The sequence below is a fragment of the Gekko japonicus genome, unplaced genomic scaffold, assembly GCF_001447785.1.
Source record: "Gekko japonicus isolate JY-2015 unplaced genomic scaffold, Gekko_japonicus_V1.1 scaffold2329, whole genome shotgun sequence".
Taxonomy (NCBI): Eukaryota; Metazoa; Chordata; class Lepidosauria; order Squamata; family Gekkonidae; genus Gekko; species Gekko japonicus.
The window spans coordinates 173,769-197,922 of record NW_015170344.1 but is presented as its reverse complement, the minus strand read 5'-3'; the positions used below and the strand labels follow the sequence as shown (position 1 = coordinate 197,922).

Here is a 24,154-nt window from a genome sequence, read left to right as displayed (position 1 = left end):
CAAAATTTGCTTATCTTTGTTGAACTTTATAACTCCATTTTGTTCTGACTACATTTTATTATTATGTAAATAACTGACTGGCTCTCCAGTTTATTTTAGCACTCTTAGATAATAACAGAAGCTGTTATATGGTTTGCTAGAAAGAACATCTTTGTATAACTCAGTTTAGGGTAAGGCTTTTAGAGTGTTAATATGTCTTTAGAAAAAATGCATTACAAGGATAATGTGCAGAACACTTTAAAGATTGTACCTCCAGATTCACAAGAATCCATGCTGACTATGATTCAAACTACATTGATTGTTACTATTAAAAAGGGAATTGAAGAGGCCTTTTTTTCCTTTGCAAACTGAAATGCAATCATTGTTGCAACAGGCCTCGGCTAAGGGGGAACCAACCCAGGTAGTATGCCAAGACGAGAACAACGGATGTGATCATCCAGAAGACAGACAGGAAACCTTTATGCAAGTGGCCTGGACCTATAAAAAAGATCTCATACCCTATAAGAGAAACAGATCTTTTTCAGAGATGCACCAGAGACTTCTTAAAATGGCCATGACTGCTGAATCTACAAAAAAAAAATGCCCTACTCAACACTTCAGAAAGACCAAAGAAACCTATGTATGGAACTGCAAAGCATAACCAACAGTGTGCATACATGGTTCCTACCAAAAGAAAATCTCTACACCTACAAAGGGAAAAGACATAGAATTAAGACATTAAAACTTGAGAGCAAAAATCAGTAAATCAAGAAGAAGAGACTTATTAAAATATAGATAATGTCTGAGGGGATCCCTGAGATTTTAAGTTTTCCTTTATATAATCACTGAGAATTATAGAGGGACCCCTAGATATGTTTGATGGATTAAGAGTTTTATATTTCTCTATGTAGAAAGAAACTGTTTAATGGAACTTTTGAGAGTTTAAGCTTTTCTTATATAAATACTGAGAATTACTGAGAGACCCATAGATATGTCTGGTGGAATAGGATCCCAGTATCTCTTTACCCAGATTAAATAATTTCCCATGTTAGTAAACAACTTAAGAAATTTAGCAATATACTCAGAAATATTTAAAATGTTTGAGGGAATTCTTGAGATCCTCTTCATAATTCCTGAGAATTTTAGAGGGATCCGTAAATATGTTTGTTGGCTTAAGAACTTTATATCTTTCTTTTTAGAAAGAAAATGTCTAAGGAGACTTCTGAGACTTTAAGCTTCTCTTACCACTGAGAATCATTGAGGGACTCCAGTATTTCTTTATTCAGAACAATTAATTGTCCACATTATCAAATAGTACAACAAATTTAATAATACACTTAGACAAAGCGCATGTTAGTAGAAAAGAGGAAACTGTATGTTTGTTGACCGGCAAAATATATTTTATCATATATATTTGGAAAGTGAAATAGACTTGGTTCATGTATGAGGCATGATAACAGATAAGTGATTGATATTGTATCCCTATTTCATGTTTATTTATTTGTTTGGAAAAATTAAAAAAACTTTAAAAAAACCCAATACCTACTGGGTCACCCTTGTCCATGGGCTTGTTCATCCCCTCAAAGAACTCTGAAACGTTACCAAGATAAGAGCTCCCTTACAGAATCCATGCTGATTCTTCCTCAATAGCTTTTGTTCATCAATGTGACTACTAATTCTAGCTTTACTAACAGATTCCACCAACTTACCCAGTATTGACATTAGACTGCCCGGCCTGTAATTTTCCAGATCTCCTCTGAAACCTTTTTCTAAACATGGGCATTATATTAGCTACCTTGCAGTCCTCAGGAATGGAGGCAGATTTTAGTGATAGATTGCATATTTTTGTCAGGAGATCCACAAGTTCACATTTGAGTTCTTTCAGAACTCTTGGATGTATGTCATCTTGACCTGGTGATTTGTCAGTTTTTAATTTGTCCATGAATCATAGGACCTCCTTTCTCATCACCTCAATCCAAGTTAGGTCTTTTGACGCCACTCCTGAAATCAGCGGTTTTTGAGTAGGCCAGCACTTTCCATCTTCCACAGTGAAGACAGAGGCAAAATATGCATTCAGCTTCTCAGCCATTTCCCTAACATCCTTCAGTAATCCTTTGCCGTGGACCAGCCTCAGCCTGAAGTGCAACCAGACTCTGACTTGTTGCCTGGGCCCAGCCTGGGTGAGAACCAGTCTGAATTGCAACTTTACCAGTTTGATTGGCAACTGGAGCCCAGTATGCGTAAGGACTCCTCAGAAGTCAAGCCTGAGTCCAGTGTGGCGAAAGATGACTTCAGAGTAGAGGACACTCAGGAATTCCAGTCAGATAATACTGAGCCAGCTGAAGTCAGGGAGCAAGTATCTCCAGAGGCACCCACAACTCCCCCAGATTCCACACACCCCACTCATAGAAACAAGAAGGGCTAAAATCAGAAGGCAATTGCAAGAACGCAGAGTAACTACATCGACAGCTACAAGATGAGTCATTACAGGAGCCCTCCTAACTTGCCAGCTGCAGATAGGACTAATTAGGGAAAAGCTACATAAAGCTTGGTGTGAGCTGTTCCCAACTTGTGAAAACAACAGGTCACCTCACAGGACCACAACTCCTGACTCTGTTCTAAATCCTGTGACTCTTGGACCAGCTTGATTCTGCTTTTGGACTCTCTCTGACGGTAACAACTGACCTTGGACTGTTTGGACTACGCTGTGAACATTGACCTACTCCTGCCTGTGTGACCTGGACTTTGAACTTGGAGCCTGTGAGACCAGTTGGGCTACAACATCCTTTTATCCCTTGGTCATCCAAGGGCCCCACTGCCTCCCTGGCTGGTTTCCTGCTTCTAAGTATTTGAAGAAAGGTTTATTGTTGACCTTTATGTTTTTTGCAATATGCTCCTCATATTCCCTTTTTGCCTGCCTGATCACAGACTTGCATTTTATTTGCCACAGCCTGTGTTCCCTTTTATCAACCTCACTGAGACTAGCTTTCCACCGCTTAAAGGAATCCTTCTTACCTTTTACAGCTTTCATTACTTTGTTTGTTAACCATACAGACCTTTTTCTATACCTATTTCTGCCTTTCCTAACCTGCAGTTAGGGCTGCCAAGTGGGGGCGGGGGGCGGGTAAACCCCCGCTTTGAAGGCCCGATTTTCCGATGCCATGGAATTGGGACCCGGGGGGAACCCCACCCCTGCGTGCGCGTCACCAGGAAGTGACGTGGGCACGCTGGGCATGCGGAAAACGATAGAGTTTTCCCTTGTATGGCCGTGGCCCCACCCCCAGCGTGCCTGGCGTCCTCCCGTCACTTCCGGGTGATGTGCGTGCGGCGCGCGCATGCACGCACCAGCCGCTGGCCGGAAGCCCCCCACTCCCGGCGAAGAATACACTTGGCAACCCTACCTGCAGTATGTATTTTATCTGAGCTTCTAGGATTCTAGTTTTAAATAGTCTCCCAGCTTCCCCAGTGGTTTTGGTCCTTTTTACTTTTACTTTCCTTTCCTTCACATGTCCCCTCGTATCAGAGAAGTTACCCCTTTTAAAGTTAAAAGTGGTTGTGTCAGTCTTTTTGGGCAACTCCATATTTATATAAATGTTGAACTTAATAACATTATGGTCACTGTTCCCAAGCGAATCACTTTTACATCTCTCACCAGGTCTTGAGTGTTACTTAGGACCAAATCAAGGATCGCCTCTCCCCTGGTAGGTTCCGTGACCATCTGCTCCATAGCACAGTCATTTAGAGTGTCTAGAAACTCAATCTCTTTTTCCCGGCTAGAACACATATTGACCCAATCAATGTGTGGGTAGTTAAAATCACCTATTATTACACAGTGTTTTTGTCTAGTTGCTATCTTTAAGGCATTCATCATTTTATAATCCTCCTCTACTTTTGATCTGGTGGGCAATAACGAACTCCCAGTGTTTCTTTTTGGGCCCACTATTTTGACCCATAGCATTTCCAGAAGCAAATCTAATTCTCTTACCTTCTCAATCGTATTGGACTGTATACCCTCTCTGACATACGGAGCTGTTCCACTTCCAACCGTTCCCCCCCCCATCCTTCTGATATAATTTATAACCAGAAATCACCGTATCCCACTGATTTTCTTCATCCTAACAAGTTTCTGAAATACCCACAATGACTATGTTTCCTCCCAACACTAAGCATTCCAACTCCCCAATTTTACCTCGGACACTTCTAGCATTTGTATATATATATCTATAATATATCTATAATTTCCCAGGCATGTTAGGCCCACAACCTTCCTCCTGCTACCTCGAGACCAGGCAATCCATATTATTTGTCACAGTCTCACCTTGTCCCGAGAAGGAACCAGGCTGCTGGCACTTAAAATCAAAAAGGTGGCAGAGCAGCTTTTAAACTGAATATTGGGGGAAAGCCGACAGGAGATGAAAAGTCTCTGGTTCGGGTTGGCTCATCTGAGAGAGGTGAGGGGGTACCGGTTGCTTTTCTACAGGGAGGTGGATTGAAATTGTCCACAGAGGCCATGGCTGGTGACATGGACTGCCGGACAACGACTCGAGATAGCAAGAGGAAGGATGCAGGCTTAACTTGTAAGGGAAATTACAGCTGTTTCTATACAAATGCTAGAAGTGTCCGAGGTAAAATCGGGGAGTTGGAGTGCTTGGTGTCGGAGGGAAAAATAGACATTGTGGGTATTTCTGAAACTTGGTGGGATGAGGAAAATCAGTGGGACACAGTGATTCCCGGTTATATATTATATCGGAAGGATAGGGGGGGAAGGGTTGGAGGTGGGGTAGCTCTGTATGTCAGAGAGGGTATAAAGTCTAGAAAGATTGAGAGGCTAAGTGAATTGGATTCGCTTCTGGAAGTTCTATGGGTTGAAATAGGGGGGCCAAAAGGAAACTTAACACTGGGAGTTTGTTATCGCCCACCAGATCAAAAGATAGAGGAGGATTATAAAATGATGAATGCCTTAAAGATAGCAACTAGACAAAAACACTGTGTAATAATAGGTGATTTTAACTACCCACACATTGATTGGGTCAATATGTGTTCTAGTCGGGAAAAAGAGATTGAGTTTCTAGACACTCTAAATGACTGTGCTATGGAGCAGATGGTCACGGAACCTACCAGGGGAGAGGCGATCCTTGATTTGGTCCTAAGTAACACTCAAGACCTGGTGAGAGATGTAAAAGTGATTGCACCGCTTGGAAACAGTGATCATAATGTTGTTGAGTTCATCATTTGTACAAATAGAGAATTGGCCAAAAAGACTCACACAACCATTTTTAACTTTAAAAGGGGTAATTTCTCTGATATGAGGGGACACGTGGGGAGGAAACTGAAAGGAAAAGTAGAAAGGGTCAAAACAATTGGGGAAGCTTGGGATCTATTTAAAACTACGATCCTAGAAGCTCAAAAAATATATATTCCGCAGGTTAGGAAAGGCACAAACAGGTATAGGAAAAAGCCTGCATGGTTAACAAACAGAGTAATGGAGGCTGTAAAAAGTAAAAAGAATTCCTTTAAGCAGTGGAAAGCTAGTCACAGTGAGGCTGATAAAACGGAACACAGGCTATGGCAAATAAAATGCAAGTCTGAGGTCAGGCAGGCAAAAAGGGAATATGAGGAGCATATAGCAAAAAACGTAAAAACCAACAATAAAACTTTCTTCAAATACATTAGAAACAGGAAACCAGCCAGGGAGGCAGTGGGGCCCTTGGACGACCAAGGGGTAAAAGGAGTATTGAAGGATGATAGGGAAATGGCTGAGAAGCTAAATGCATTTTTTGCCTCCGTCTTCACTGTGGAAGATGAGAAGTGCTTGCCCACTCCAGAACCACTGATTTCAGGAGGGGTGTTGGAAGACCTGAGTCAGATTGAGGTGATGAGAGAGGAGGTCCTAAAACTGATAGACAACTTAAAAACTGAAAAATCACCAGGCCCAGATGGCATACATCCGAGAGTTCTGAAAGAACTCAAATGTGAACTTGTAGATCTCCTGACAAAGATATGTAATCTTTCCTTAAAATCTGCCTCCATTCCTGAGGATTGGAAGGTAGCTAATGTCACTCCCATCTTTAAAAAGGGTTCCAGAGGAGATCCGGGAAATTACAGGCCAGTCAGTCTGACGTCGATACCGGGTAAATTGGTGGAAACCATTATTAAGGAAAGAATTAGTAGGCACATAGATGAACAAAACCTATTGAGGCAGACTCAGCACGGTTTCTGTAAGGGAAGATCTTGTCTCACTAACCTGTTAGTGTTCTTTGAGGGGGTGAACAAACATGTGGACAAGGGGGATCCAATAGATATTATTTACCTTGACTTCCAGAAAGCTTTTGATAAAGTTCCTCATCAAAGGCTCCTAAGTAAGCTCAAAAATCATGGGATAGAAGGACAAGTCCTTTTATGGATCAAAAACTGGCTAGTTCATAGAAAACAGAGAGTGAGTGTAGGTGGGCAATTTTCTCAGTGGAGGGTGGTAAGCAGTGGGGTACCGCAGGGATCAGTACTTGGTCCACTGCTTTTTAACTTGTTCATTAATGATTTGGAGATGGGAGTAAGCAGTGAAGTGGCTAAATTTGCGGATGATACAAAGTTGTTCGGGGTGGTGAAAACCAGTGAGGATTGTGAGGCACTCCAAGGGGATCTGTCAAGGATGGGCGAGTGGGCGTCAACATGGCAAATGGGGTTCAATGTGGCCAAGTGCAAGGTGATGCACATTGGAGCCAAAAATCCTAAATATAAATACACATTGATGGGGTCTGAACTGGCAGAGACTGAGCAAGAGAGAGATCTTGGAGTTGTAGTGGATAACTCACTGAAAATGTCGAGACAGTGTGTGACTGCAATAAAGAAGGCCAATGCTATGCTGGGGATTATTAGGAAGGGTATTGAAAACAGATCAGCCAATATAATAATGCCCCTATATAAATCAATGGTGCGACCTCATTTGGAATACTGTGTGCAGTTCTGGGCACCACACCTTAAAAAGGATATTATAGCTTTGGAAAAAGTGCAGAAAAGGGCAACTCGAATGATAAAAGGGTTGGAACACTTTCCCTATGAGGAAAGGTTAAAGCGCTTAGGGCTCTTTAACTTGGAGAAAAGACGACTGAGGGGTGACATGATCGAGGTTTATAAGATTATGCATGGGAAAGAGCAGGTAGAGAAAGAGCTACTTTTCTCCCTTTCTCACAATACAAGAACTCGTGGGCACTCCATGAAACTGCAGAGCGGTCGGGTTAGAACGGATAAAAGGAAGTACTTCTTCACCCAAAGAGTGATTAACACATGGAATTCACTGCCACAGGAAGTGGTGGGTGCTACAAGCATGGACGGCTTCAAAAGGGAATTAGATAAGCATATGGAGCAGAGGTCCATCAGTGGCTATTAGCCACAAGGTATAGCTAGGGGCTCTGGGGCAAGTGATGCTCTGTCTTCTTGGTGCTTGGGGGGGGGTCAACAGTGGGAGGGCTTCTAATGTCCTGGCCCCACTGCTGGACCTCCTGATGGCACTGGTATTTCTGGCCACTGTGTGACACAGAGTGTTGGACTGGATGGGCCTTTGGCCTGACCCAACATTGGCGTCTCTTATGTTCTTATGTTCTTAAGGTAGAGAAAGAAATACTTTTCTCCCTTTCTCACAATACAAGAACATAGGCACTCAATGAAATTAATGAGCAGTAGGTTTAGAACAGACAAAAGGAAGTACTTCTTCACCCAAAAAGTAATTAACACGTGGAATTTACTGCCTCAGGAAGTGGTGGCATAGACAGCATCAAGAGGGGATTGCATAAACATATGAAGCAGAGGTCAATCAGTGGCTATTAGCCACAAGGCATAGATGGAACACTATGTCTGGGGCAGTGATACTCTGTATTCTTGGTGCTTGGGGGGGGGTCAACAGTGGGAGGGCTTCTAATGTCCTGGCCCCACTGCTGGACCTCCTGATGGCACTGGTATTTCTGGCCACTGTGTGATACAGAGTGTTGGATTGGATGGGCCATTAGCTTGATCCAACATGGCTTCTTTCATGTTCTTAATCTATGTATATAAATTGCCAGTTAAGATGGACTTTTATAAAGTTTGATATGCTTTTAAAAACCTCTTGATGGCACTGGTATTTCTGGCCACTGTGTGATACAGAGTGTTGGACTGGATGGGCCTTTGGTCTGATCCAACATTGGCAACTCTTATGTTTTTATGTTCTTATGTTCAGAAGACTTGGAAACAGATACAAGTAGATTTGTCCAGATAGAAAAAATAAAACTCTTGTGGCTGGGAAGAATTTCTGCAATCAAAATGAATGCACTGCCAAAATTAATTTTTTATTTCAAATGATAGCCATATACATAGAAGAAAGAACAATGAGAGAGTGGCAAATAATAAGAATAAGTTTTAAAATATTACAAGATGAGAAAATGAGAGGAGGGCTAGCAGTTCCAAATATAAAACTATTTTACCATGTGGCAGATCTGGTCTGGATTGTGGACTGGATAAAAAATCTAAGACAAAGAATAGTAAAACTCAAATCAGCAGACCTAGATGAAGGTCTGCATAACTATTTATGGGTAATCGACCAAAACAAATACTATATAAGAAAGGAGTCATATAATTAGAGATGGACTTTTGAGAATATGGTTTAAATACTGGAATTGATTGAGTCCTCCAAATTTTCCGCTCATGTCCCCATAGAGGCATATCATGATAAGAATATGAGAAACAATAGTGGTTTTTTAACATTTGGCAGGGGGAAAACAAATCCTGGCAAGATATAAGAGATGAAGGAATTAACATTCAGTGGTTATTATATTATCATTATTCAATGATTATTATACTATCAATCAATGTCAAGACTAGAAGAAGAGAAGATTTATACCCCGCCCTTCACTACCCAAAGGTGTCTCAGAGCAGCTTATAAACTCCATTCCCTTCCCCTCCCCACAACAGACACCCTGTGAGGTAGGTGGGGCTGAGAGAACTCTTGACAGATACTGCTCTTTTTCAAATAGGGGCCGCCACTTCTACTACTTATATAGGGGCTGCCACTTCTTATATAGGGGCCTTATATATACACTTATATAGGGGCCGCCACTTCTACTACTATCACCACTAAAACAGCAGGGTTGGGAGCGGTCCCCGGAAGAACTGCCACAATTTTGCATGGCACTGATGCTGCTGGACTGGCTTGGACCATTGACAGGACAATTTCACCCTAATGAAATGATCGATACCATCTTCAGAGACCATCTTGTTTGTACGGAGCACTTTATTTGTTTTGTCGTGATTTAATAGTTTTTACTGTTTTATACTGTTTTATGTATGGGCTTGTGCCCCTGTGTAAGCCACCCGGAGCCCGTTCGCAGGGAGGGCGGGGTAAAAATGCAATAAATAAATAAATAATAAGAACAGCTCTTATCAGAAGTACGGCTTGCCCAAGGTCAACCAGCCAGGTGCAAGTGGAGGAGTGGGGAATCAAACCCGGTTCTCCCAGATTAGAGTCCGTGCACTTAACCACTACACCAAACTGGCTCTCAAAGAAGACGATTAACACAGAAGGTGGCGTTTTAATAGGGATGACTGTTTGAACAAAACAAAAAGATCATTTATTATGATGGATATATAAGTTAGTAATTCAGTCAGATACAGAAGAAGAACATGTGAAAAAAATACATGATTAAATGGATGCAGAATTTCAGAGAGCAAATACCTATGCACCAATGGGTACAGCTTCGGGAAAAAGAAATTAAATTCACAGCCAGTCAGGCGTTAACAGAAAACTGGTACAAAATGTTCTTCAGATAATCTATTACTCCAAAGGATATTGAGAAAACAGATAAAAATTATAAAGGAAAATGCTGGAAAGTGTCAAGACATAGATGGGCTTTTTTTACCATACATGGTGGACTTGTAAAAAAGCAAAAAAAAAAAAAAAAAGGAAGGAAATAAATGGAAAAATGCAAAATATACTAAAATTTAGATGCCCCATGGAGCTAAGATTATGCTATTAGGAATACTACCTACAAAATTACAAAAAGTTTCAGAAGAAATATCTAAACATATGGTGACAGTGGCCAGAATAATCTACGCTGCAAAATGGAAATGAAATGCCTGTCCCAGCTTAGAAGGATGGGAAAATAAACTCGCTGATTATGCAGTAATGGCAAAATTAACAACTTATTTGAGAAAGCTCAATTTCAAAATCTGAGGAGAGATTATGTAAGAATGAGAAAGAGCTTAAAAATTGTGTATAAAAGCAATGAAAAGTAGACTTCCGGGTTTTGGCGGCACGATGGCTGATGCAACCCTGGTGAGCTCCCAGCGGTGCGATCTGAACACCAGTGGTTAGGAGGGGGGGCGACTGTTCACTACCCCCCAGAGTCCTTCAAAATAGGGCTCCTAGCCAGGGGGCTTTTGAGGGATTGCCTCTTCAACCGGCTCGATGCCAGGGAATTGAGGCTTCCCTGCACCCCAAAGTTCCTACCGCTGTGCGGCCGCATGGCAAAACAGTCACTAACCGGGACAAGTGCGTGAAGATCGGGCAATTTACACATACCTTAAGCAGGTCGTAAGACCAACGATGAACTGTGAGTTGAGTTGAAAGCAGAACACCGAACTTTGGCGAGAAAGCCCCTCTGTTGTAAGCGAGCATGGGGGGGGGACTCCCAGATGCGAAATCCAAACAGTGCATTTTAAAAAGAGGACGCTGGATGTAAAAGCCATAGAACTGATTTAAGACATACACAAAGGCACAGTAAGGCATTTTAGTCGAAAATAGAGACTTTGGCGAACTTTCTTAAAAGTAAATAATCCTCAAAAATGGCGGGGCGGAGAGGCGATAAAGAGAAACCATTGCAGTTAAAGCCTCCTCCTGGATGTAGAAGCCCACGACCGGAAGTTACCAGCGAGCTTTCACGGCTATTAGCTGACTCTTTGCACCCTCTGCTGGACCAGATGACTAACATCAATCTGCAACTGACTACTTTGAACCAGAACTTCACTGCACAACAACTGGAACTAAATGAAACTAAAAAATCATCAGAGCAAACAGCAGAAACACTGAAGGATGTTAATGCCAGATCTAAAAAGGTGAAGAAGTGTGTACAGGAGTCTGAAAAGAAAAGAATTTCTGATGAATCTCAGCTGTTGCAATTACAAAAGGAAAAAGCAAGTTTTATCCTGAGATTCCAGGGGGTTCCTGAGACAAAAGGAGAGAATCTAAAACAAGTGCTAGCTGATCTAATCGCACCAGTTGCAGATTTGAAAACGGAATATCTTCAAAGCGAAATGGATGTGATCTACAGATCATATTCGGAATATATTAAGAAAAATAATCTGCCTGGAGAAATAGTGGTTAGATTCTCAAAAAGACATGTGAGGGATCAAATCTTGAAAGCAACAACAGGAACACCCCTGAAAATCAATGGAAATACCATCTGGATTCTAAAAGACATTCCATTTGAAATCAAAAAGAAGAGGAAGAAATTAAAAGACTTGGCTTTGTTTTTACAAATAAACAACATACAGTACAAATGGTTGATCCCCAAAGACCTACTCTTCAGAATAAATAATAAAAAAGAAAGAATTGACTCTGTTAAGAAAGCCAATGAGTTTTTGAAGCAGCAACTGGGAAGGTCCAGAGAAGACGACCAAGATAAAGAAAGCAGTGAAGACACTTCTTCAATTACTGAAGAGGACTCTGAGTCGGACATGGGGGCTCTGGCCCCCAAAAGAGACTATGATTTGAGGAAAAGAAATGCCAAGAAATGAGATGCTGAGGAACTCTGAATTCCACTTTCAAGAAGCTGTATCTTTTTTAAAAAATTGATGCTTTTGTGATTGTCTTAATCAGTAATTGTTATCAGGTTTTGGGGAATAGTGGCTAGATTTCAAGTTTATTGTAATATTAATCAGGGGTCTTGTTGTAGAAAAAGAGCTGCCGGAGCTCATTAGCATAACTCATTAGCATAACTTATTTGCATATGTCACGCCCCCTGACATCACCGGAAGTGACAGAAGGCCACACCCCCTGACATCACCGGAAGTGTGTCAGAAGGCCCGGCTACTTACCCTCCTGCTTCATCCTCATTCCCAAACGGAATGAGGATCGAAGCAGAGGGCGGGGTAAAGAAGGGGGCGGGGCTTCACCACGTGACCGCCCCGCCCCCTAGAGGTTCTCTTCCGGAGCTCCGTACCTGAGAGCTCCCCCCCGACTAGAGCCCTGATATTAATAGAATAGATTAATATTGTATAAGCTTATGTAATGATCTTCACTACTTGGGTTTTTAGTGGTTAACTTTCCTTTCTCCTGTAGATATTAGATTCCCTATCCCAATTTTCTTTGTAGTTTATAGAATTACAATTTAAAAAATCCCCTTCAGGGGGCCAAAAAAAAAAGTAATGAAAGGTATATAAAGTATAATGAAGGGGGAGAAAGGAGAATAAGTGTTGAATATAAATGTATAAGGAATTGGATTTTGAACAAAGTGTCTTTTATTTTTCATTGTGAATATACCAGATTTTCCTTTAAATTTTGGTATATTAAAAAGTATAGTTAGTGCGTAGTAACTGAAATATGTAATACAGAATATATATTAATGATGACATTAATTGATAATTAACAATACAATTAGTTATATAGTTGTTAATTAGATCAGTTATGAAATTTGAAATCCAAATTGTTTGAAGAAAGAATTATGGTATGTTGTGGAAAATGTATTTAAAATTTTAATGAAAGGGATGTTGGGGAGAAATGTTTCTCTGTTCCATATATCTTGTAAGCATAGTAATTTGTAATAAATATGATTTGTTATTTAATTCAATATAGCCCCCATTATTTCTGTTTGTACCCCCCTTACGTTATTATCCTGTTTTTTTTTTAAATAAAAAATATACATTTTTTTAAACATCAACAGATACTGTGAGTTGGAAGGCTGGGTAGAAAAAATGGAAACAGAAGAAGGTAGGGTGGCAAAAGAGGCGATGAGGGCCTAGAAAGAGGAAAGAAATTGGGGGCAACATGGATATGGGATTTTCATCCCCCTAGAGCAGTGGTGGCGAACCTATGGCACAGGTGCCAAAGGTGGCACTCAGAGCCCTCTCTGTGGGAACACATGCCATCGCCCCAGCCAGGCCCAGACCATCATTAAAGTGTCGAATTCTCTGCCAAATAATTTTAAGTAAATGAAAGCATTTGGGATTGCTTTCCTTACCTTGTTTGGATCATCTTAAGTTAATGTATGAGTTGTTTTTTCTAAAGTAAAACCTCAGTATTCAGGTTAAATTGCCGTGTTGGCACTTTGCGATAAATAAGTGGGGTTTGGGACGCAGTTTGGGCACTCGGTCTCTAAAAGGTTCGCCATCACTGCCCTAGAGTGTTCACAGTTTTCCCCATATCTTAGAACTAAATACAGTAATTTTTATACAAACACATTTTGCTTCCATTTTATTTAGCACGGCTCTAGTGCATAATAAAAAATTTAATTTGACCTGAATTTTAGCTGTTGGGTCACAGAATGGATTATTTTACTGTAGATCACCAACAGAGTTGTCTTCGATTCAGAATTACAGACTCTATACAGATGTATTGGGACTTCTTCTACCTCTTATCATTGTGGGATATTAATTCTGGGGAAACTATCATTTGATATGCAGCTCTAACAGAAAGCCAAACTGTATTTTCAAGTGTTTTATACTTAATATTTCAATGGCAATCCCAATGCTTCTGCTATACAGTGGAGAATCTCTCCAGTTTCTACAGATGGGAACAGTTTCTATGGCTGGGATCAACATCCAGTAGCGACCCCAACTTGCTTTTATTTTCACATGCAAATTTATCTTGAAAAAATATAATCATTTTAGAATTGTAGTCTCCATTGTTTTAGTTAAGCTCTTCAAAGGTTTCCTATGAAATACAGGGGGGGATTTATTCATCATATCTATTCATTTTTTCCAAATATCTAAATTTTAACAAAATAGCATGATGCATAATTATTAACATTTCCATTGCAAACATACAGATTTATACAAGCTCTTGTCAACAGACATCCAAATTTACTATAATGACAGTTTATTTACACTAAAAAAATGAAATCAGTATGTAAATGTAATGTTTGTTGTAGCTAATGGAGCAGGCGACAGATTAGTCTCAAACAGCAATCAGTCAGAAGATCTTGCTAGTATGAAAAATGAGACAGGCTTCTGTTTGTTTGCTTTAATCTCACATCTTTAAACTTTGAGATTTTTAAACTGTCTCATTAAAAAGTATGGAATAAAATACTCTAAATCTTACTGTCAGTGAGATTTTTCTAGTAAATATCTGCTGTTCCAATACCTAGATATCACATTGGCAAAACCTCTACACTTGAGATGAAAAGTTTAAGAAAGCCGATATGCCTGTTGATATAGTGAATCATGACAGTGGCTGCTATATAAAGATTTAATAAGCATGGTTTCCAACTAATATTCTCCTTGAAGTTGACTTTGTAACTCTGAAGAAGACTCAATGAAACACGCTTAAAACCCGATGCACGTTGGTTGCTCTTGTGAATATTGTACTGCATTCCTGGTTTACAGAGAACATTTCTCTTTGCATGAACATATATTGCCCATATTTAATGCTTTAGGTTCTGAACGCCAAATGAGGTCATACTTCCTGGAGGACAGTTTATTGAATTAATTTATAGTGAACTTTTCTCACTGAGACTCAAGGTGGATGACAACTAAAAGCAATGCTGTGTTTCTCTATTAGTACATTCAGACATAATGAGAGACCACAGTTCAAACTGTATTTCATTACAAACTAGGATGTCTGCAGTCTCCAATAGTTTGTTATGTCTGAATAGAATCTATGGTGACATATGATACCTGTTCATAGGTATTAGAAAAACTCAGCTCTTGGAAACAAGCTATTTAATTTAAATAATCTGACAGGGTATCAACTGAATCCAAAATAATTCCCTAGCTGAGGGAAAAGAAAGAACATAAGAACATAAGAGATGCCAATGTTGGATCAGGCCAAAGGCTCATCCAGTCCAACACTCTGTATCACACAGTGGCCAGAAATACCAGTGCCATCAGGAGGTCCACCAGTGGGGCCAGGACATTAGAAGCCCTCCCACTGTTGACCCCCCCAAGCACCAAGAAAACAGAGCATCACTTGCCCCAGAGTCCCTATCTATACCTTGTGGCTAATAGCCACTGATGGACCTCTGCTCCATATGCTTATCTAATTCCCTTTTGAAGCCGTTCATGCTTGTAGCCACCACCACTTCCTGTGGCAGTGAATTCCAAGTGTTAATCACTCTTTGGGTGAAGAAGTACTTCCTTTTATCCGTTCTAACCCGACCGCTCAGCAATTTCATGGAGTGCCCACAAGTTCTTGTATTGTGAGACTCTGCAGAGCACAGCTACAGCACCGCCAAATGACACAGACAATCAAAAAACATAAGTAAAGGAAGAAAGGAGGAGTGCAGATAGGAAAGTGGGAAAATGGAAATCATGGGACTGTAAAGGACAGCTGAGTGGAGGTAGGTTAGGTGAGTGGCTGGTTAAGCAAGGGGACTGAAAGGGATGGAGGGGGGAGTGAGTTGGAAGCAGTGGGAGGCTGCAATACCCCACCAGCTAGGTGATCAGCATTGGCCTGTACATTTTCAGCCCCAAGTCACCAGTGATCACCTGGTCACCAGCCCTGTACAATGTGGAGTGAGGGCCTGCCAGAGGAGAGGAGAACAAAATCTCCCCTCTACCACGTCTGGTAGATAGTTGTATACAGGATGCCAAGAGGAAGAGTTTAAAAGTTAATTAAATAATAGTCTTCTAAGAGTTTAAACGTTAATTAAATAATAGTCTTCTAAGAATACAAGTAGAAAAGTTATTTGATTTATATCCCACCCTCCCCGCCGATGCAGGCTCAGGGTGGCTTACAAGCCCACGGGCATCATAAAACATTAAAACAGTAAAACAAATTAAAAGCATAAAATAATTTATAAGGTGCTACATTTATATGATGGCAGAATAACTGTCCTAAATGGTTATTATACAAAGACACTAGGCCTAAGGAAAAAAGAGAGAAAAATGTATTTAAAAGTACCTAAAGAAGAGAAAAGATGTATGATTTAGTAGTTACCCTGCTTAGAAATATGCTATTATGCTCACATGTATATTGCATAAAGATTCTTACCCAGACAATGTTGATGAAGATGGTGGTGGCAAATCAGGTGTTAGAACATATAGGCTGTTGTTCTTTGGCAAGTGTAGAGTTTTTAGAACAGTCTGTCAAGAGAAAAACATATACTTGGAATTTACAAACATCTCCATGATGGATTCTGTTATGAAACTAGTTTGGTTTATTACAATTAAATATGGAGTAATATACTTAATAACATATCATATACTGAAAAATTTCTTCTATTGTTCCAATAAAGTATATTATTTAAACTCTGAAGCAAAAAAAAAAAAAAAAGGCAGCAGTAGCCCTCTGGAAGCCGCCCTGAGCCCGCTTGCGGGGAGGGCGGGGTAAAAATGCTTAAATAAATAAAAAAATAAAATAAAAAAACACACAGGTAACAATAATACAAAATACTGCTCTAAACTGGGAAGCTCAGAGCTCAGCCACATGCTTGCGCAATGCCAGTGATAAACCATCTAGTAGAAGGGAGGGAGGCTACAGAGAAAAGAGCAAAGAAATCACAAACAAATCTGAAGTCAAAGCACGCTAAATAAATGCAACGATAATTATGTGGAAAGCAAAGTCTATAATAATGCCAAACTCATATATATTATTGTAGAATCACAAACATAATAAGGAATAATTATCCAAAAGTGGGTGGTGACAGACTCAAACTCACAATAAGCATTTCTCAAAAATAGCAGACTTCCTTCATAAATAGAAAAAGCTCACAGATAATTTTTTTTGTTTATATTAATATCACACGTCCTTGAACTAAAGTCCAAACATCTATATACTGTAGCTTGTAGTAAATGAGGTCCGTTCCAAGTGGAAACAAACAATAATCAGCGTTTCAGATCTATTCCTTCATCAGGTAAGCCTTCATTAACATACAATGAATACACATGTATAAGCAAGGTCCCAATCAAAATCTTCCAATTAGGCACAGCTCCATATCGGGACCTTGCTTATACATCTGTATTCAAAATACACTTTTGGATAATTCAGTATAAGGCAGCTTCATGCGTTTATGTGTTCTCTTATACTGAATTAATAATAATACCAATTGGATTGCACATTTGTATTATTTTTACATTATGTATCTACAGTCATGTTTTATGGATATTGATTGCATGTCAACTGTAAGAACAGATGCACCATCACCACCCAGGTTTCAAATGTTGCCTCCATATCACCAGAACATGGTATACAAGATTCTGCAGTGAATACAAGAACTTACACTGTCATCTACATCTCCAGTTTTCCAGCCCTTGAGCAGCATTTTTGATGCAGGAATTTGAAGCTCATTTTCTAAAATGTGTTTGATTTCTCCTGCAAACAAAAACATATTATCAGTGTTAATATTCCTCTGCAATCTTTTTTACAAGCTGATGGCCATAATTACCTCAGCAGCAAAACAAAATATTTGGTCTTGGAGGACCAGACATTTACTACTCTTGCTGTATTTTAGACATCTCTTCAACATTAGTACTTTTAAATACTTTAGTCAAGACACAAAACTTGAAGCAAAACTCATCTTCTATACATTAAACACTAATATACTGGGGCGGTTGAATATTAATTTCACTCAGTGGAAGAAAAGGTAAAAATCTCAAATGAGACAAATGGTGACCCATCTCTTTTTTTAAAAAAAGGACTGTTTTTTCCAAACTCTTGTAAAGTCAATGCAGTGGCTTGTATCCAAGGCTATTTTTGTGTGCCTCCACCTTCCCGCTGCAACCCCTGTATCACATCCTACTCCATTCCTGAGAGTGCCCCAACCTCAAGAACAATTTTCTGAAGGGCAAAGAAGGGAGGAAGGAAAGGCTTTGGATGCAAGCCAACAAACTCAAAACAACACACAACAAACTAAAGGGTTTTGTTTCAATTGTGAGATACGGATAATACTTGGATGCAAATATTAATTATTAATCTAAATGACCTAGGAATGTGTTTTTGTTTCCCAACCAGTATATCTGCTCTGACCAACAGCTGTCAGGGACAATTCTGGTATTTATAAAGCAAGGTGGTTAAAAAATAGGCCCCAGAAAAATTCATAGGAATTCTACATTCAGGTACTATATTATTAGGATAGCAAGAGGCTACCTCAGACCACCCTGTTTAGACCAGTGCTGCCTGCCATTTGAGAACTGTTGCACCAGAAAATGCTCTTTCCAGACTCTTGATGGGAATTTGGAAACTTTCGTTGGTTGCCAACATGGTGTAATATTAGAGTGTTATTGGAAGATCAGAGGCCCAGGGCCCAGGTTAAAATCCACACTTTGCCATCAAAGTTTGCTAGGTGACCTTAGGGTCAGTCACCCTCTCTCCGCCTAACCTCTCACATGGGGCAGCTAAGGACAATGATATTGTCACTTTGGATCCTCATTGGGGAGAAAAATGGAGTATACATATCTAGGCTTGCCAAGACCCCCCAGGGGGCGGGGAAACCCCCGCCCCAGAGGCCCGTTCCCCGCCGCCGGCGGATCGGGCCCCGGGGGAGCCCCACCCCGACATGCGCGTCACCCGGAAGTGACGCGACCACGCCGGGGGCAGGGCCACAGTTATCCGAGGGAAAACTCCATGGTTTTCCCTCGGATGGCCGTGGCCCCGCCCCCAGCGTGCCCGGCGGCATCACGTCACTTCCGGATGGCGTGCGTGCGATGCATACGCTCCAGCAGCAAGCCGGGAGTCCCCCACTGCGGCGCAACGTCAGACTTGGCAACCCTGTATATCTAAATAAATAAATAAATAGGTACAAAAGGCCACAGCCAGGCTCTTGTATGATATTAATTAGTAATCCTTACTCAACTGCACTGGCTAACCATGTTTCTAGGCCAAATTCAAGGTTCTGTCTTCAATTTTTAAAGCCTGGCTGCATCTTTAGCTTCCTGAAAAGGGGTAAAAACTTTTTTCCCATTTAAGCTTACTGGCCAGTTATTTTGCCACTATTTTGTATAATACAACACATTTTTAAAAAATTATTTTTGTTTTATCTTTGTTGCTGTTACCCACTTTGAAGCCTGGAGAAAAAGGCCTACAAATTTTCATACAAAAAAAAAAAAATCTAAGCTCAGGATGGTAGAACTGAATAGAGCACCTCACCTGTGCAAGCCCCAATTTCCTTCACCAAGCTCTGCCCCCTCTGTATCACTGATCAGTCAATTTCTCATTATTTCTTGCTATTGCAGTTAACAAGGCTCAACATTTTCTCATCTTGCAAAATTCCTTGGAAACTGTCAGCTGCTTAAGGCTTAACTTTCTCTTTTACCTTTCTATTTCTTCTATGGTCCAAAATCTTTCCTTTAAATCCAAGCATCCCCAGACAGGGTTATTTTGTTTTTCAAGCAAGCCACTCATTGTGCAATTCTATCCATGAGACAAAATTTTGTCCAAACAGCAAATGTATCATGATTAAATCCTGAATATTTATTGCTCTTGTGGCATTATGGAGATGTCCTGCAAGATCCTGATGAAAATTAAAACTACATCTTTATTCATTGGAGGTGTCTCATAGCTCCACCTCGTGGACGTTCGCTACAATAGCAATGAAAACTGAAAATCTTACAAACAAAACTTGAAGCAGTTAACCACCTCTGATAGTCACTTTTTAAAAGGTATATACTTAAAGGTAAACTGTGAAGGTGTCAAATATATATTTGCAAACATGTATGTCCGACAGGCATGCTTATAAAGAAGCTAGAAGTAGCCAGAATGTATTCTTGAATGTATTATTGGTTGCAAGGATGGTGCGATTGAGTCACAGATGGGAGGGGTCCAGAATGCTGTTAAGTGCAACAATGTAAACAAAGATTTTAATAATCATTGCTGTAAATTCACTTAAACGTTTTTAAAATTTTGTTCTTTACTATAGTAGCTCATTATGGATGAATCTGAAGTAGGTGCTTTCACCCAAAATCCTGAAGATTAGTTTTCCTGGTTCCAAACAGTCTGTTCAAAATGTCTCTGTGTCAGGAATTTTCCTCTTTTATCCCCAGTGACACACATCACTTTTTTAATAGTGAGTCACCCTGATAACCCAATTTTTTTAGGGGTGGGGAGAAAGATAGCACACAGCCAGGAATCTCCAGGTACAATAAAATTCAATATGTGAACAAATATCCTCCAAGGTTCAGCTATCAAACTGGCTACTATAAACATGTCCTAAAATTAATAAGAATGGGTTGGATCCCACCTAAAACTTCCATGCATGCAAGGGGAGCTATTTTCACCAGTTAACCCCTCCTGCAGCACTGTCTCCTCTCAATGCTATTCCTGAGGCACCACATCTCACAAAAGCAGCATTTCTGATTTCAGTAATTGATTTTAATGGTTTTAAAATGTTATTTTATCACGTGTGTTTTAATTTGTTAGCCACCTTTGTGGCCCTTGTGAGGGCAGAAAGGCAACATGCATATCTTGGAAATACATAGATTTCAGGAGACATTTTTACCTGCAGAGGGAAGGAGATGGGAAATCACTTTTCTGCAGATGGAAATTGTTCCATCTGTGAAATTTTAGGGAGATCTAAGCCATTGTGTAAATATGTACAATTACAATACAGTCCTGAATACTATGGGCAATATATAATAACAAAACAATGGTCTTTTTCAGACAATGTCCCCCTTACCTTCACCTCACTGAAACATTGGGATTATCATCACTGTTAGTAACAACATCTGAATGCAAACAGTCCAAAAACACCCATTTAGTTGGTTTTTAACCACAGTTTGCACGAATCATGCCATCCAAATTCACATACTACTTTGCTGATAAGCAGTGCCTCTTGCAGCAACCTGAATACTGATAATGCAGAACAGGCAAGACGTGCTACCAGCTGAGAGGTGGAGAATCGGCAAACCAGTTTTTTACTTACTTCTGGTAAACTAAAACATACTATACAGAAGCCATGGATTACCATGTTGTCTGAATGCAGCAAGCAGAGGAGCAAGATCATGTCTTCTAGATGCATTCATCCAATACATTTATTTAAAATAGTTATATATCTGCTTTTTTCCAGGACATCCCAGGATATATTCCATCTTTCTCCTGTGCATCCCATCTGCCCCATCTCCAACACCACTGGTAGGGCTGCCAGTTTCCAGATGGTGGCTGGAGATAATTACAACTGGTATCCAGGTAAAAGAGATCAGTTCCCCTGGAGAAAATGGCTACTCTGGAAGGTGGACTCTATGATATTATACTCCACTGAGGTCTCTCCCCTCCCCAGGCTCCACTCCCAGAATCTCCAGGAATTTTACCACCCAGAGCTGGCAACCATAGCCACTGGACATCTGGCTATGGGAGTAACATTTGAATAGCCTGCAGATGCACAAAATCTAGGATCAAATCATGTGGAAGGTTCTCCCCCCGAGATCTTGAATCAGAATATACAAACTAGGCCCTCGATTGTTAATTTGTGTACCATATTCAAATATTATAATCATGAAGCAGAGAACAGAAAAAATGATGTCACTCATGTATAAGGAAAAGGTGAGGGAAAGTATCACCTGAACTGGGCTAATGAAAATTCAGAAGGTACTAATGAATTTAATGATGCAAGCAATCATGGTTACTTACAACTCTGAACAAATTTAAGGGTCTAAAGACCTTCCTTACAGTTTCTCCATGGTATCTGAAATCAGTCCGCTTCTGCATCCAAATATAAAGAAAGACTACTATGCTTTGCCAACCGCCTTTTGCTTCTTTTGTATTCACAAATCCAGATTACCTTTAACCAACAAAATCTATTCTTCTGGTTCCTCTGGACTAAAAATGTCTGTCAGAACATTACATGCTTTATTTATGTTATGAAAACTGTTTTAAGATTTTCCTGGGATATATCTAAGCTTCTAAAGTAATGGAATCATAGCTGGTTCCAATGATGATGATATAGATTGCACATCATTTTGTCAAACACAACTGTGCAAGTCTGATGTAGAATTATAATGAGCAAGCAGAGCTAACAAATATATTAGTAGTATTCTCCCAAACTGCAAGCAACTAATTGAGGCATAGCACAGTAGAAAAGCAAGTGTATGGGGGGGGGGGAGATCAACAAATACATGCTCTGCAAATAAATTATGTGTACCACTAGGTGTCACTCTCTGATAAGCTATTACATATTAAAACATGGTAAGAAACAACTGTTACACCTTCACAGATGTGGGACAAAAGTTGACTATACTTTTTCCTATTATTTCTTAATTGGATATGTATTTTTAAAGGGAATATGTTTGTAAGCCATTGAAGCTTTCCTGCATTTGGTCTACAGATACATGCACTCAGTTACATAAAGCTCCCCTCCCCAACCTGTTCCACAGGCTGTCATAGCACCACAGACTTTGCCAGTCATGCTTATGCATGCTTCCATCCTATGAAGAAACAAGAGAAAATAGCTGGAAGCATAATTTCAAGATGGAATGTTGCTATTATCTTTGTCTTGTGTATATATGCTGTGTTTTATGGAGAAAACATGTTGATTATAAAGTGATACCATGTATTTTTATAGACTAGTCAGTTAGTGAACCTAGTGACCATTGCTAAGGGGAGGTTAAAAGATTACTTAATTGCACTCATTTCACATGCTAGCAAGGTTTGCAAGCTAGGCTTCAGCAGTACGTGGATAGAGAACTGCCAGAAGTACAAGCTGGGTTTCAAAGAGGCAGAGGAACTAGAGATTAAATTGCCAACATTCACTGGATTATGGAGAAAGCAAGGGAGTACCAGAAAAACATCTACTTCTGCTTCATTGACTATGCTAAAGCCTTTGATTGTGTGGATCACAACAAACTATGGCAAGTCCTTAAAGAGATGGGAGTTTCAGACCACCTCACATGTCTCCTGAGAAACCTATATAAGGGTCAAGAGCGACAGAACCAGATATGGAACAACTGATTGGTTTAGCATAGGAAAAGGAGTATGACAAGGATGTATATTGTGACCCTGCTTATTTAATTTATATACAGAGTACATCATGCCAAATGCCGGCTGGAACTAAGATTTCCAGGGGGAAATCAACAACCTCAGATATGCAGACAATACCACTCTAATAGCAGAAAGTGAAAAGGACCTAAAGAGCCTCTTGCTCAGGGTAAAAGAGGAGAGTGCAAAAGTTGGCTTGAAACTCAACATCAAAAAAACTAAGCATGGCATCCAACCCCATCATTCCTTGGCAAATAGAAGTGGAAATCATGGAAGCAGTGACAGAATTCACATGGGATCCAAGATCACTGCAGATGGTGACGGCAGCCTGCTCCTTGGGAGGAAAGCTATGGCAAACCTAGACAGCATAATAAAAAGTAGACATCACCCTGCCAACAAAAGTCCATACGGTCAAAGCAATGATACTCCCAGTAGTAATGTATGGCTGCGAGAGTTGAACCATAAGGAAGGCCAAGTGCCAAAGAATAAATGTTTTCGAATTATGGTGCTGGAGAAGACTCTTGAGAGTCCCTTGGACTGCAAGGAGATCAAATCAGTCAATCCTAAAAGAAATCAACCCTGACTGTTTCCTGGAAGGCCAGATACTGAAGCTGAAGCTCAGATAATTTGGCCACCAAATGAGAAGGGAGCACTCACTGGAGAAGACCCTGATGCTGGGGAAAGATTGAAGGTAAAAGGAGTTGTACGCATACGCTGAGGAAGCCGGCAGCTTGCCCGACCCCTCCTTAGAATTATTATCTTAAAAGCTCAAAAAGAATGTAATTAGTCCGCCTTCAACTAAAAGAAGAAATTGATGTATGAACTTCTGGATAACACAGGAATTCCTCTTTGAGATTTCAGAGGGTAAGATAGCAATTGTTTATTATTATTTTAATGAGGCAACGCCCAGGCCAAACTCACAGCTCTTATTAGACTCACTGGAAGATAGTGAGAGTAATGGCCAAGACTATAAAAGAACTTTCTGAGCAACTCTCTGCATTCCAAAATATTGTGACAACTTCTTAGGAACAGATAAAAGCTGAAATTAGGACAATAAAAGAGGCCGTTACAGAGTTGGCAGCCGAGCTT

At 40.2% G+C, this 24,154-nt stretch overlaps 1 protein-coding gene across 1 annotated transcript in view; it reads right to left on the bottom strand.

Moving 5' to 3' along the window:
• LOC107116288 (FAS-associated factor 1-like) overlaps positions 1 to 24,154 on the bottom strand; it is a 166,324-nt gene that overhangs the window by 81,522 nt on the left and 60,648 nt on the right. The window contains exons 5-6 of the mRNA XM_015418188.1: positions 17,382 to 17,473; positions 16,154 to 16,245 (exon numbers count right to left, since the gene is read on the bottom strand). Coding sequence (XP_015273674.1) covers positions 16,154 to 16,245; positions 17,382 to 17,473 — 184 coding nt within the window. The remainder of the gene's footprint in view (positions 1 to 16,153; positions 16,246 to 17,381; positions 17,474 to 24,154) is intronic.